We start from the raw sequence: 15,626 nt of genomic DNA, 5'->3' as shown, positions 1-15,626 counted from the left end.
TTTAGTCTTGGATATAAGTCAGTAGAAATCAAGACAGTACTTTAGCACCACTCAGTGTATAATTCTCCTATAAGGGCAGTCTCCTGCTCACAGCACACCACGTACACACGCATGTGTGTCTTAAAGAAGCATGTGAAAAATGTGTTTACCTGTGTCAAAAAAAAGCTTTCAGTGGATGACTGCCTTTGGAGTTTTAATGTGCTGAAAAATGTTGTGTGGTTTGGATTTTGCTCCCCTTTTAAAGTGAATGCTTGAGATTCCAAAATAGTTATGACCCAACATAACTACAGGGGAAGCTGACAGTGCTGTCACACTAAATTTGGAGGCCCATATTACCAGCTGTTATGTGCTACTAAGTGCAGAGAAAAATGGCCAGAGAAGTCAAGTACATTACCTGGCATTTTCACTTCTGTTGGGGAGAGTTGGTGGCTGGTTTGAACTCATCCTCTTAGCTGGCCTCTTGGGCTGAGTGGGTTGCAAATAATTCTAATGTTCAAAGTCATCTCCAAAATGCCACAGTGGAGGAGGAAGGGGAATGGACTGACAGAATAAATTACCCAAGCCAGTAGCAGGGTGAGGGCAGAATGAATGGGCTCCCTGGTAGCAATCAGGAAGAGGTGCTGCACTGCAGCTCCAGTCTGGCAACAAAGCCACAGAGATGTCTGTGTGACTAACACACTCCAGCACCCATGGGACAACCAAGCAAAGTACCTGAAGAACTGAACTGGAAAGACAGTAAGAAAGGGTAAATGAGGAAGGTCAAGAAAGGGTAGAGGGCTGTGGGCATACACCATATGGGACCACAGGACTGAAACCTCCCCTGTGCTTGCCACGACTTGTCTGACAAAAGCTTATGCCTTTAAAAAAAACTCAGCAACCTCCAGCTAAAAAGCAGAGTTAAGATCTCCCTTATTTCCACACTGAGGACATTTCAACACTCTGTTTCTCTCATACTGGAAAGGTTCCTGCATTTTGGTAAGCTCATTTTGTTTGGAATTTTTTTCCCCTCAGCTCTGCCAGGAGACCCTAACACAGCGTATTGCTCACTCGGGTAGCAAAGGGCACGCTGCCTCCAGTGAATGCTTCTAAAAGCAACAAGATAAGGATTCACAGTCAATACTTCTACTAGCTAGGTAGCTCTGTTTATCCCCCCAGCAAATGCTCTCTGTATGCTGAATATGGGAGGCAGCATGTGAAAAACAGGGTGCTGTGAGAAAACTGTATCATGACCACCGATTATTAATAGAGGAAATTCCTCACCTCTGAGTTGCAGGTTTTTTATACTTCACCTTAGTAAGAGCCCATAATTACAGTGCCCTTCTAGAGTGCACTGAATGCCTTTGAGGAGGATGTGGTTCTCAAGCTCTGAAAATGTGGTCTTCAGGTTTGATCCATCATGTGATCACTTTACAGTGATCACAACACTTTTTTTTTGGTAACCCACTGAATTTGAGCCTATGTAAAACACAACCACTACCACCACCACCTAATGCTGTCTGAAGGTCAGCACTCTTTGTGCCACATTTTAGAAGGAACTAAAGTGTGAGAGGGAAAATCCTCTGCTTTTTAATTGGAAAACAATCTGGAAATCTTTTCAGTTTAAACTGTGTTTATCACCCCAGTCTTTCTCACCACTCCTGCCCACATTTTTCTCCACAGCAGTGACCTAGCCAACCTCATTTCCCCTTTCCTCTCCTTCATGACCACACCACAGTTCATACAACTGCAGATGGTTATCAAACTCCCCTTTCCGTCCAAGCTATAAATGCTTCACTGCTATAATCTTTCCTCTTGTGTAACTGACATTTTTTTCCCCTCTCAACAGAACCAAAAATGTGAAGTGTCTTCCCACTCCAAGATGCTGCTAACAATTCATTTTCTTTTCAAATGGCCTGAAGGTTTTTTAATTGGTAAGATGCTGACAGAGGAAATGGCAATGATGGACTTGTTCAAATATCCGTCTTCCATCTGCAGGACAGCAGATTTGAGATCAAAGGCTGCCAAATTCTAGGAGCACATTAGTATGCTGTGGCAAGGAAAGCTTTTGTCTTGAGGAGTGAAGACGCCAGGGGTGGATCAGAGGCTACCTCACCTTAACTATCCATAGCTACAGGAATAGCAGTTATTGCATACCAACACAGAGGTTACAAAAATAAGACATTGGTCACTGGTATGCAGGAGAAGGAAGGAGAGGTGAGTAGGGAGTGAACAGGAAAAAGAGCCAAATAAAATCTAGACATAAACCCTGCATTTTGAGGAAAGCAGATGTCAAACATCATCTTTAAAAAAACAAGGGAAGAACATAGGGTTATGTGGTTGCATCACTTATAACTACACAAGCTGCACATCTGACTTGATGAAGGAAAAACATCAGTCCCAGCTGACAGGCACCACTGCATTCTTCATGCCAGCATATTAAAGTTCAGGTGCACCCTGCATCTGACTTCATTCACACACTTAAGTGCAAAACACTGGGTAAAAAGGCCATCTCCCAGCCAAAAGCCTTTCAAATGTATTTGTCAGCAAACAGACTGGCACATGTTTTGGTTCAGTGAGCTTTCAGCCTCACAGAACCCTGTACCTTAGGGAATGCTTACAAAGAGTTGGAAACAGGTAATGAAGAAATATAAAACCATGTATGCTCTCCCGCTCCTATGCATGTGAATTTTCTCTGCACTCCACTGAAAATTTTCTGGGCTGTAAAAATTGAAAAGGGTTGAAAAAAAAACTGCCTTAACAATGCAGAAATACTATGTGAAGCAAAACGTTTGAAAATAAGTAGTGTATTGCAGTTTATTCATTTCCCACACAAAAAGCTGAACTCTTGCTGAACCACTACATCAGTAAAGCAAACTGTGTTGGGCAACAGTGACCACCCTTTCTCCAACAGTAACACTCCAGCCAAAACAGGAACAGTGAATTTTTTGCATCATCTTTGGGAAAATAATTAAAATGGCACTTGAGATTTCACGCCCTTGTGGCACTTATTTTTCAACAAACTGCTCCTTACTCCAGTATTTTTCCTTTGTCCTTTTTTAGAATGCTCTTGCAAAGGCTGTGGAAATCAACTATACTATTACAAGTAACAATGCTCTACTTCAGCCCTCTTTGGAACAAAATGCTTATTTACACCTGGAATTATTCTTAGTCAATGTTTCACAGAGGCTCTTTTATTCTAAATTATATTGGGAGGGAACTCATCAAGAAAAAGTGCACATGCAGAAAAACTCTATAGCAAGGTAGTGACATCCTATGGAAAATCTGAAAGAGAGGTGATACCATGAAGGAGGCAGAACATGGGAAAACTGCAGAGCTTTGCTGTTTCAGACACCAAACTGCACAGGCCATTTACATCTCTTATGGTGGTTCTTTTTTAATTCTCTATCTAATGGTTATCTGAAAAGACAGTGGTGGTGTCTAAAGCCATAGCTACAGCAGTATCACATCAGTAGAAAATCAAGCAAGCAGAAAGAAGTGCAATCTGATGATCTAATTGCATATTAACATTCCTGTTTCCTTCACCCCCAAATCCATAGGTTTCCAAATACAAAGAGCATGAGGTTGCAATGGCTGATTAAATTAGCTTGTTAAAATATAAGATAGTAACAAATTACCCATATTTTTTAAAGAAATGCTTGTTCTGATATGTCATTTAAACTGGAATTGAGCTCAGCAGTAATATCTGTTATTTAAAAACATCACAGATTTCTCAAAGTAGCTGCAAAGCAAAATCTGTTTGACATTGCTCAGTTTTATGCATGGAGTTTTCTGCATGAGCTGGCAGATATATTTAAATTTTCTATTTATGCAACAACTTACATCCATGTTTTACAAATATGAAGGAATATACTTTGTAACTGCCTTGTGAAACACATCACAATTTTAGAACTGACGAAACTCACACAAGGAGAAATGTCTTGTCTAAGATCAAGATAGGAACAGATAGAATCTGCACTTCCAGAGCTAGAGCCTTGAGTGTATGCCTCCTTTGAATATAAAAAGACACTTTATCTTTAGTCATAAGATTGGCTATGTCATATAAGCCTTTGTATACAACCAACTTCTTCAGGCAGCAGCAAAATGAGCAATGATTAAAAAGAATTCAGTTCAGACCAAAGCAAATGTGAAGAGAAATCAGCTTCCTCGGCTTTGGAAAAAGGCAGCAAAAAGAAATAAACAAGAAAAGCCCCAAAACAAAGCAAATGGTCAGGCCACTTCACATCCGAAAGTTTTACTTCAGGGATTTCTCAACATGATGTAGAATACAGTGTTTCAAACCCATTTCAAAATTTCAGTTTTGAACCCATGGTTTAAAATTAGACTTGGGGTATTTTCAACACCTGATTTCAATTTGTGATGCTGTCTTAGTCTTCTAGATTTTCACTGGCATAGGGAGGAGAAGCCAATTTGCCTATCTCTGAAATAAGCATGAGAAGTATTTGGTTACCCCATGCACCTTTTTCAGTGGATATCAAAAGATATTATGACTGGAGTATCTCCAGTGAGGGCCCTCCAGCCTGGAGACTGGGAACTGGGACTGCTTGGCAAAGTTGTAAATGTTCCTTGTCTCCCACTGCATAAGTTAGACATCTGGTAGGGAGAATAATTTCCACCCCACACACCTCACATTTTTATTTTCCAGCAACCTGGTGGGCAAATATAATCTGAACTTACAGTTTTGAGATAAATTAATTTACTTCATTAAAAAGTGGCTGGTTGGTGCTGCATGGAGTTGCTGTCCCCCATGCCCCCATCCCCCCACTTCCAACATGTCCTGGAAATAAGCTCTCTCTACCTGCTTTGTAGATAGCAAATGCCTTCAGACATGCTTAATGGTTATCATCAAGTACAAAACCTGCCTGCTCTTAACACTGAAGCATAAGAAAGTCCAGAGAAGTCCTTAGTGCCGAGCTGACATAGCCATGGGAGTTGGGAGGCAGGGAACTGGATGGTTTTGTGAAGGAAGCAGAGAGCAGGATAAAAAAGGGGAAGGTACTGACAAATTAAGCAAAATAGGTCCTAGCTCAAGATTATGTATTTTACAGTATGGCAACATGGAGCACTGCAGGGAATGGACAGTTCATTAGTAGTGCAGGTTCATTCTCATAATTTCTAGTACCATGTGAAATCTCCAGTGGTGATAGCCCCAGTGCTCTTCAAAACCTGTTTATTTTGTACCTTGCGTGCTATAAAATTCAAATAGATATTGGTTTAGCTGCCAGGAGTAAGTCTTTGTCACCTCTAAGAACATTAGCGCTTTGTTGAGATTTGGCTTTTATCTGCAAATGTTTCATGAGATCTTTGACTTCTTCCCAGATCTCAGCATGCACTGCTTGCTGTGAAATGCCAGCAAATGCTCTGCGTGAGCAGTGAATGCAATGCCTGGTGTGTAATGCCCGCTGCACTAACACTGACATATAAGCCTAATTAATCTCTTGGGCAGTCTCAAGAGCTGTCCACGTGGTCTAGAGCCCATCTAGCACTGGTGTGAAAACCCCAGAGCCTGGCAGATGACCATTTAGGAGACAGGGCTGGAAGGCTCATGCTGGCATGCACAGGGAAGTAAAGCTGCACTGCTTACAAAAAAGTCTCTGGACACAGCACTGAGGTATAGATCCTGAAAGTTACTACTTCAGGTGTGCGTGGTTTGGTTTCTAATCCTTCATAGACAGTCTCACTTGGATTTGCTCACTCTAAACAGGAAAGTTAGATATACTTCAGTGGTCATTCCTAGCTATTTCCCTGAGCATTCGGCTTGTGAATTCTGCAATAGAAACTACTTCAAAATAATGCTATGGAAAATAATAAAAACAAAAAAATTCTGTTGATAGAATACTCTGTGTATGTTTCCTTCTTCAACATAACTTAATCTAAATTTAATTTTAAAAGCTGTATAGTTCACATTCATTTAAAATAAATAGGACATTTCCGTCAGCCTACCCTATTAATAATGTGGTTGTGGTAATAATATACAGTCATGTTGTACACCAATTATAGGACGCTGTTAGCTTTCTTGTTTATATGGTACTAAAGTCCTACACAATTGAAACAAGTCCCTGACCTCTTACAACATCAATAACAGGAGCACTTTGCACTCATACAGCACCTTTCATCTCATCATTCAGAGTGCTTCTGACACATGAATTTTCATTACATCTACATACAGGTAGGTGTCTAGGCACACTTCAAAGGCAGGGAAACTATGCCATGGAAAGGTTACACAACTTGGCACAAATCCCTGGTGAACAGCTGGGAATGTGAACTCTCCCATTACTTGTTTTGAACGTCCAGACAATAATGCTTACCCCAAAACCAAGCTTCATAAGGCATTAATCAAAATGTTTAACCCCCTACTAAGTTTGCAAATGGCATGGGCAGACAATAAGCTCACTAATTCTTTTTGATACATTATTCATGACTTGTTCTCCTTTTCTGGCAACTTTAAAAAAAAAAAAAAAAACAAAAAACCAAACCAAAACAAAACAACAGTCCAAAAAAACCCCAATCAAATACAAGAAAAAACAGCAATTACTGCAAAATAATTTGGAATCCAAAACACTTAGCATTTCCTTTATGGCCTGTCTGTTGGATCTCAAACACTACAACGTGGGCAATATATGGCAAGTTCTCTGCAGGGACCAGAGTACCTGAGTGCCTTTTGGAAAAAGAGGAGGCAGGGCTGTGCTTGCTCAGTTTTAGTTTCCAAGGCCATACAAGCCACTGAACACCGTGGATGCACACATAAATTATGCTGGCATGCTAAACTGCCCCGCCAACAACTACTGACAGCGACACAAACTAATGTATCTACATGATAGATACAAAGTTTAAAAAAAACCAAACCCAAACCAAAAAACCGTACTAGTGTCCCTTCCCATTGATAATTAAGGGACTACTGCAAGCAGAACTTGAGATTGAAACACTGCTCTCTGTCTGGCCTTTGCCACCCCATGAGCATCAGAGAGAGTTCCCAGCCACGACTGCAAACTGTATTTAGCGCTGCCTACGGCTGAGTCTGTGCTTCTGACAAAGTTAGTGAATTCATGCCCACCTCAGCTTTCCCCCTTTGTAAAAATGCTGATGCAAATACACATTTATGTTACAAGTCAGGCCACCAGAATATATGTCAGCAGCTCTGGAACTGTGTTAAAAGGAAAACTAAAGTGGGTGGTGATGGATTTTTGAGCCCACGGAGTAGCAATGCTGTTATTTGCTGGTTGAGTTGTTTGAGGTTGTGCTGCTCTCCATCACATGGCAGCCATGTATTTATTTATTTCTAAGCAAGTACATCCAACATTTTCCAAGGGAGACAGAACTTTTCATGCAAACTTTGCTTTCCAATGACTGAGCTCTAAATACAACAGTAATTATTGTGAATCTCAGGGTAAGACGTTGAGAGTTGAAAGCTCCTCTCAATGGCAGAATTCAAGAGACCGTCTCTCTTCTGGTGGTGTTAAACTCTTGGGATGAAAATGCTGTGTTGTGTATATTTATGAGTGCATGCATATACCTGGAGAAAAAGATATATATAGATGCATGCACATGAACACACATGTTACTGACACACAGAGACACAGATTTGAGTGGAGAAGGAACATTTAGCCAAAATATTTGGGACTATTTTCCTGAAGGCCATACTTTTAAGAAGAAAGGTATGTAGTATTTAATTTCATAAAAGCCATGTAGCACTGTTAATAAACTGGAATTGGGTTGCAGAAGGAAATCAAGAAGGTAAGTTAGAAATGGTTTATTTCTCTAATATTCTGGTAATTTACCTGGTTATGCATCAGGACTACTTTTTTAAGTAGAGGAAAAAAATTCAGGTATTTGTCTGAGAGAATTTATGAGGTGAAGAACTGAGGTCAGCTCACTAGATTGGAGTAACTCTGTAATATAGTCTTGTCCTAAGGCATTGTTGGATTAGAGTCCAGGGTCAACAGGAGGCTCTTCACTGGCTGTAGCGGTTCTGAAAGTGACTTCAGGAGCTGAGCTTATTAGTTCTTAAGCACTGCGCCAGCATTTTTTACTTCCTGTAAACTAAACAGACTTGCCATACCAAGCATCTTATATGGGGCAATGGTGACAGCCTTAACCTATGTCCTGCAAACATAATCTTACTGTAAATTTCCCTTAACCTAGCAAGAAACCTAGAGGCAGCTGCATACCAGGGATCTGGTAATTTTCTAGTGATGTTTGCTATTGACTACAACTACTCGACACCCAGAAAAGCCTCTCAAGGTAATAAGAAAAAAAAAGATGTGATTCTCTTTGCTTCTCACTTTTCAATCTGAGGTATCTAATAGTATAAGGCTTTGCTAAGAAGGCTCTGCTTTGAATTATCTACTTGCAAATACTCTCCTCACCTGAGGGAGCAATGTATGAGCACCATACATCAAAAGGGTTTATGACTTACAGCATTTCTTATACATCTCTTCTTCCCTGGTCAGGCAAGGTCCATTCTCTCCTTAATTTTTTCCAGTCATGTCTTACTTCTAACCTGCAGTTCTCCTGTCTCTCTTACAGTATTGTCCAGAACAAGTAACATTCCTTCATGCAAATTTTCCTTCCCTTATCATTCTTAAAAATCTGTGTTATCTGCAGTATACATTCAAAGGAGGGGGTACTGCAGCCTTTGCAGAGCTATTTGTTGGCACACCCATTCTTCTATGTTGCTTCCATCCCTCACATTAAAATTATTGCATTTTTTTGAAAATGTAAAGCAGAAAGGTGACTGGCTCAGCAAGTCAATGTACTTTCAGTCTCTCAAGTCCAACAGCAACATCATACAAGTGCAAAAGTAACTTCATGTATTACATAGAGGAAAATAAAATCACTGTCCTTTTGTCTGATGAACCCTTCAGACATGGAGTGGTTTTGTCCCTGCTTCAGTTTCCTGATTTCCATGTAGGCTGGTAAGAAAAACTATCTTTTCAGTTTCTGCTCCTGAGAGAAGCTAGAGTTCTAGCAGGCTGGATTTCTCCCTTTTCAATTAAATATCTCCCCGGGCAGCCATCTGAGTCAAGGGATAAACTCAACTCCCCTGAAAATCAAATCCTATGACTTGGCTATCAAACAAAACACATTTTCTAAGATATTTGTGTCCCTAACACTGTGAAAGTTGTTAAAGTGTTTACATGTAGCATTCACAGATTAACATCCCTCCTGTGTCACTGGTACCCAGCCAGACAGAAGGACCCTCGCTTATAAAATCTCTTGCAAATTTTGAAATCCTGGTTCAGAGCACACTGAAGCCATGGGGATGTTTTTTTATAGGCTGACATTTATCTTGAATTGAACTGACCTTGTACGAAGCAAACCATATGAATGCACCTGTCATACTCAGTTTGCTGAGTGCACTGCTTTCAATTTAACTTCTACTATATGTTATTAACATGGCATAGTTATTAGCACTTAAATCTCATTTTCCTTTGTCATTTCTATACTTAGATTTCCCTTCCCTCTCCCTCCTCCCTCCCCCAGTATGTTTTAAAGAAGACTGACTTAGTAGGAAAGCACATAGATGTTAGACAAGGATGGAATTGTATTTTTTAGTACTGCAGTTTATTTAAAGGACTAGGAATCAAAATGCAATTGACACAGCCATGACAAACATATGGTTAATGTCAGCTATTTTTTCCCACTGTAGTATTTTTCCTTTCACTTTCTTCTTTACAAATGCTTGAAAGTACCCACTAATTTTTCTGATATGTTTTCTCAAGAAGCACAGGCACAAGTGTCTATTCTTCTTAGCCAAACTGTGCAACTTAGGACAAGGATGAAGCTATTGGGGTGCAATATTTAGTGTGGCTGCCCAGCTTAACACTTGCAAGTAAGTAGTAGTGTGTGCCATCCGACTAAAAATGTAATGACAGGTCCCATATAGTGCAGCCTAACACAAGACAGGGCCTGGATTGTCATAAATACCAAAACGTGAGAGAGAGATTCCCCCCCAGTGCAGGGGCAAACGAGCACTAGCTCGGCCAGGGGAGTCAAGCCCTGAACATTTTCTCAGTGCAAACGCAGCAAGCGGGGATTGGGAGGACGAAATGGGGCGGCTGCATGTCAGGGAGACAGGCTGACGGCAGGTTCGGATGCGCCGGTCTATCTCGTCGGTGCCCATGCCAGGGGACAGCCTTAGGTCACCAACACAGAACTGCAGCAGTGCCGGGGCGCACGGAACGCCGGCGGGGGCAGGGGTGCAGCCGGAGGTTCCCCTGCCCGGCGGGCGCGGAGCGGCTCCCCGCGGGATGCCGCGCTCCTCCCGCCGTGCCGCGCCGGGGGCTCTCGGCGCCGGGGGCCGAACCGCTGCGGCAGCGGGCGGGGGGCTCGGCTCCCCTGGGCAGCGGCAGCCGGGCCGCCCGCCCCGCTCCAGCCGCCGCCGAGCCGCGCTGCACTGCGCTAGGGGCTGCTGCACCTGAGCGGCCGTGTCAGCGCGGGGATAAAGCACCACCAGCCCCCGGCCAATGCATTATGTAATTTCAGATTATATAATCCTGAAATGCGAGGGGGAAAAATTCCTCAAAACAACCCAAACCCTGCCATTCTTGCCCGGGCATCTCCTGGCGGTGCGGGGCAGCCCGTGGTCCCGGGCGGCCGCCGGGGCAGGCACGCCGGCACCAGCCGCTCGCTGCCCCCGCAGGCGCAGGGGCCGCAGTCCCCGCCCGGCGCGATGAGCCGGGGCAGGACGGCTCGGCTCGGCTCGGCTCGGCACGGCTTGGCTCGGTTCTCCGTCCCTTCCCTTGCCGGCGGAGGCACCGACCGCGCCAGCCCGGCGCTGAGGGAGGGCGGGCTGGAGGGAGAGGGTTGCTCCCCGGAGAGGCGCTGCCTTACCTGCTCCCCGAAGTCGATGGCGATGTTGGTGATGCCGAGAGGGACCAGGAACCGGATCAGGGGCCAGTAGTTAGTGAGCGCTGGAAATTTCACCATAGTCCCAGCTGCGCGGTGACCCGCGGCGCATCTGCCGCGGCAGGAGACGGCGCGGGAGGACGGCGGGGGGAAGGATGAAAGGGCACCGGAGGAGGGTGCGTGCGTGTCCCTGTGCGTGTGTGCGGGCGGAGAGGGGGTGGGGGGGAGATAAGGGAGAAGGAGAGGAGCAGCAGAGCCCCCTAAAAATAAAGAGCCGGGGAGCGGGCGGGGGGCCGGTCCGGTCCCTCCCTGCCCGGCGCGGCGCTGGCTGGGCGGCGGGGCGCGCTGTGCTGCCGCCTTAGCAGGAGACCCGAGAGATCAAGTCCATCCCCGCCGCCCTCCTCCCACACAACAATGATCCGCCGCCGCTGCCGCCGCCGCCGCCGCTGCCGGAAAAAAAAAGAGGAGGGACACCGCCGCCAGCCACTCGTGCGGGCAGCGCTGCCATCCTCGGGGCGCGGGGGCCAGGGGAAGGGCCGGGCCGGGCCCCCCCCCGCCTGACGCTCGCCGGCGGCGGGGCGACGGCCGCGGCGCCGCGCAGGAAAACACCGCCCTCCTTCTCCTCCTCCTCCTCCTCCTCCTCCTCCTCCCCGCCGGCGCTGCGGGGACGGCGCAGGCCGCGGTGCGGCGCGGCCGGCAGCGGCGGTGCCCGTGCGGCCGGCGCGGGGCCTGCGGGGCCGGCGGCGGTGCGGGGCCGGCGGCGGGGCCGCTCCGGGCCGGCGGAGCACGTGGGTTTGACACACGCTCGCAGCCGGGCGGCGGCGGCGGCGGGGGAAAGAGCGGCACCGAGCGGCTCCTCCCGACGGCGGAGCGGCCGCGCTGCGCCCCCCGCCCGCGGCAGGGCCGGGCCGGGCCGGGCTCGGCACCTGTCCGCGCCCCTTCACCCCGCCGGGTCCCGATGGCCCCCCGGGCTTCCCCCGGCCGCACGCCCGCCGCCCTGCTCGTGCAGCCGGGGGCAAGGGAAGGCGTTCCCTAGCCGTGGGCTTCGGGCCTCGGGCAGGGGCACTCGGGCAGCTGCAGGAAGGGTGGAGGTCCTGAACCAGGGTGTCTGACCCACAGCGCTTCTGGTCAAAACCCTGAAATAAATAAATCTTGAACGATTGGCAGTATAACATCTTCATCTCTCAAGATCTCTCCGAGCTGTGGGCAAGGGAATGTGCTTGTGGCCCAAGGGAGCTTGCAGGAGAGCCCTCGCTGGCTGGAGCACCGGCTGCCTTCTGAGCCGGGGCCGTGGCAAGCCACGAGGTTTTGTCAGCTAAGGGTGGGAGAGAGTTGAGAAGGCAAACCCCTTCTGAACAACTTGCAGAAGTTTCTCACCATTTTCAAAATTGCAGCATGGTTTCAAGGTTTCATTGTTACTGAGTTTCTCTGGGTCATTTAGATTTGCGGTGTTATCTTCACCTTTCCCCCTTCAAGGAGAGTTAGCAAATATTTTGGGAAGGTGGGAACCCTGTGAGGAGTCAGATACCTGTATCTGATCCTCAGAGGAGCAGTGGCCAGCAGAAGAGTGCTGCAAAGCCTCCCTCTCCCAGAGACAGCTGTATTAAAATGTCCCCGTGACCAAGCACATATTTGGAGAGTCAACAGGAGGGGAGCTCAGAAAATCTCTGGTAGGCAAATGACAGGCTGTGGGGTGGGGCTGGAGAAAAGGAGTCCCTGATTCCTGAGGTTCTTGGCAAAGTCAGCCCCTGTTGTGCTGGAGGCTTTTACCCTCCTTTAGCTGGAGTTTGTCTCACCTATCAGCCCTTGAGCTGGAGCAGCCGTCGCTGTGAGCACAGGGGACCAAACTCAAGTGCTTATAAGAGCAAACCTGCCTTCATCCTGTAGATCACTTACAATGCCACAGGCATGGTGTCCTGGAGCGAAGCTGAGAAAAACAGGAGAGGACCATGGACTGACAAGAGGGAAGAAGAAGTTGTTTGTGATTGCCTAGGAGTGTCTTTGGTTTAACAGCACCAACTCCTCGTCATCCTAAGGGAGAGCTAATCATCTCCAGATGGACCAGTGGTTCATCCATCGGACATCTTCGAACCGTGTCCACTGAGAGGGAACATTTGTCTTCCAGCCAATCTGACTAAAGCTGGACTTGAAGGAGAAATTCTTAGAGATGCAGTGGCCTTACACCAGCTGCCTTGTTTTACTTGTTTGCTTGCACTGAGCTGAATTCCATGCCAATTTAGGCATAGCCTTTATGTACACTGAGATGTAAGTTGCAGGTCCTTTTCCTTGAAGCAAGCCTTGTGTCTTTTGAATGCAAGGCTGGATATATATTGAAGCATTAATTCAATATTACATTCTTTCTTCCTGAGAATGTGTATGGTTTTAGATAACTGTATTGCCAGTAACTAATTCCTTCCTGTCAGGACTAGATTTTATTGTCATTGAGCTCATTCCTCCCTGCCATGGGTCTTGAGAACAGCTTGTAGGTGAAATTATGGAAGAATATTTTTTTAAACTTCATATTTTAGAATGCTTTCTTTACAGAGTGTGCCTCTTGTTTCAGTTTAGAGAGATTCTTTATATAAGGGAAAGAAACATTTAGTGCTGTTTTTGAGTCAGAGAAAAGTGAAAGGGAATCCCCAAAGCCACTTGTAAATATATGATTTTAGCTTGCCATTTGAAAAGTCCAGATGAGCTGATGTTTGAGAACTACCTCCTCTAATTCCTGGAAAAAAAACCAAAAAACAAGCCACCCCAAAAATAAAGCTTTTTGAATCAAAACATTTGGATACTGTGTGTCTCATAGTGCATAGTGATTATTTGTCCCAAAGTCATGTTCAGTCCTGGAAATACTGAGAAACCCAAGTAGTTTAATGTAGTATAAGAGAAGTATATCCATTTGGAGGTTTTGTATGTGTTCATAAGGTAGTTAACACTTTTTAATTCCACTAGATAATGAATCATTCCCCTTACATCTTTAATTCATTTTCATCTGATCGGTCACTTGAGGGCTGTGGTTAATTTTTTATCTTCTTGCTGCTCAAAGCAGTACAGTTTTATTTTAAGAGTAGTTTTACATTTTACCTCCTCACATGTATTGTAGTGTCCTGGGCAAGTGCTAACCTAACTGATGCTTTCTTGAGTTCCATTTTTTAAAATCATACTTAATAAAGGGTTAGACAGTGTTTCAGGTTTGTCTTTCTGCTTCCCATTCCTGTCTTCGTTTTCTGGACAGACTAGTTTTTGTGTCCTTCTCTTTCAGCCCAGGTCATGTTTGCTCCTTGGATTCATTACAGAAGCAAAATTGTGTTTGCTGTCAAAGAAAAAGGATGGTTTCTCACATCTTGAAGTCAGTAGTTTGCTCAGCTGATGAGCTGAGGAAATAGGTCATTTTAGCTGTATTGGGCAAAAAGCAGTGATTAGTAATCATTTCCTTTCTAACATATTTTCTGTTACACTACATTTCTTACTCATATTCCAAACACTGTCTGTTTGTTTAGTGGAATAAAAAAGACAGAGAGGACAGCAGGAAATAATTAGCCATAATCTCACTGCTCTTTACAGAAAAATCATCTGGTCCGGGAGTATCTCAAATGGAGCCATCTCACTGGAGAAGTCCATATGAATAGAGTACAGTGCTGCAATGTGTTACAGTGTAGAAATGATGAAAGGTATCACAAAACTCCCTTGTGCCTGGTAATGAAATGTAATTGCTGCTTAAGCAATGGGGGCAAAGCCTGAAGGTGTCCCCAGCAGCAGAATGAATCAGGACAGTGCACATTACTTTTACTCAGTCAGAAATCCAGCATGAAGATCAGCACATGGGCTTTAATGTGTTAGAGACCCAGTGCTGTCCTGAGCTTAAAGGAGGCCTCTTACCACAAATACGTGGTGGGAATCTTGAAAGGACCCTGCTGTGGTATTGCCTTACTTCAGAACCATGCCTCTTTTTTCCTTGTTGAGGCTACTCCTAATTACCTGCTAGAGAAAACATGGCTTGGATTTGTTTTTTGAATCACCGTGTTTAGGTTTTCCATCTCTAGTTGGCTGTTTAGCTGTCATCCCTTCGTTTTGGAGCTACTGGGTTTCTTTCAAACCTTTTCTTCTACATAGGATTTTTTCCTTGTGATCTGGTGATTTAAAATCACTCATTGTACAATAAACTCAAACCAGCAAATAACAAAATTTGTCAGCCAGTCATCCCATAAGAGTACAGATGAGCTGGATTTCCCAGCCTAAAAAATGGCCAGTGATTCTGGTGTCTGAATGTCTGTGGGCTCAGAGAGTAAATGATGACTTTTTCCTATATGTTTTCAGATAAAATGGAAGGACATCTCTGCAGTCATATTCTGCTTTGGTCTTGAGTTATTCCTCCCCCAGCAACAGCTTCCTCTTGCAAATTTAACTTTTAAGTTGGAACTGAGTCTGATGCATATTTCCAGCTCTTTACACCACAGCAGTTAAAACAATAAGATAGTAATTTAAAATATTGTAAAACTATGACTGAATGTTATTGAAGGAATGCTCAGAATGCGAGTCTTGTGCATGAAATGGAAAAATACTCTTTCCCATTTAGTGTTGAGGAATAAAAACAAAGAAATTCTTCTACACACTGATTTTTCTGGGGGTCTGACCAGACACACCTTTGCAAGGAATATTCAGGACCCAACTGAAGATCCCCTTCTTTCCATGGACCTGAGTTCTGCAGAAAGCCTGTTTCTAGTGTCTCTTTTCCTGCAAAGGACAGGACAAAGGAGGACTAGAGACACAACACTTTCTCT

At 45.0% G+C, this 15,626-nt stretch overlaps 1 protein-coding gene across 1 annotated transcript in view; it reads right to left on the bottom strand.

Moving 5' to 3' along the window:
- The window catches only part of ANKH (ANKH inorganic pyrophosphate transport regulator), a 106,645-nt gene extending 95,681 nt beyond the window's left edge, over positions 1 to 10,964 (bottom strand). Inside the window, exon 1 of the mRNA XM_064428221.1 lies at positions 10,831 to 10,964. Coding sequence (XP_064284291.1) covers positions 10,831 to 10,926 — 96 coding nt within the window. The 5' untranslated portion in view covers positions 10,927 to 10,964. The remainder of the gene's footprint in view (positions 1 to 10,830) is intronic.
- Positions 10,965 to 15,626: the final 4,662 nt, after the last annotated feature.

This window comes from Passer domesticus, chromosome 1 (assembly GCF_036417665.1).
Source record: "Passer domesticus isolate bPasDom1 chromosome 1, bPasDom1.hap1, whole genome shotgun sequence".
Lineage (NCBI taxonomy): Eukaryota > Metazoa > Chordata > Aves > Passeriformes > Passeridae > Passer > Passer domesticus.
This window is presented reverse-complemented; position numbering and strand designations above follow the sequence as displayed.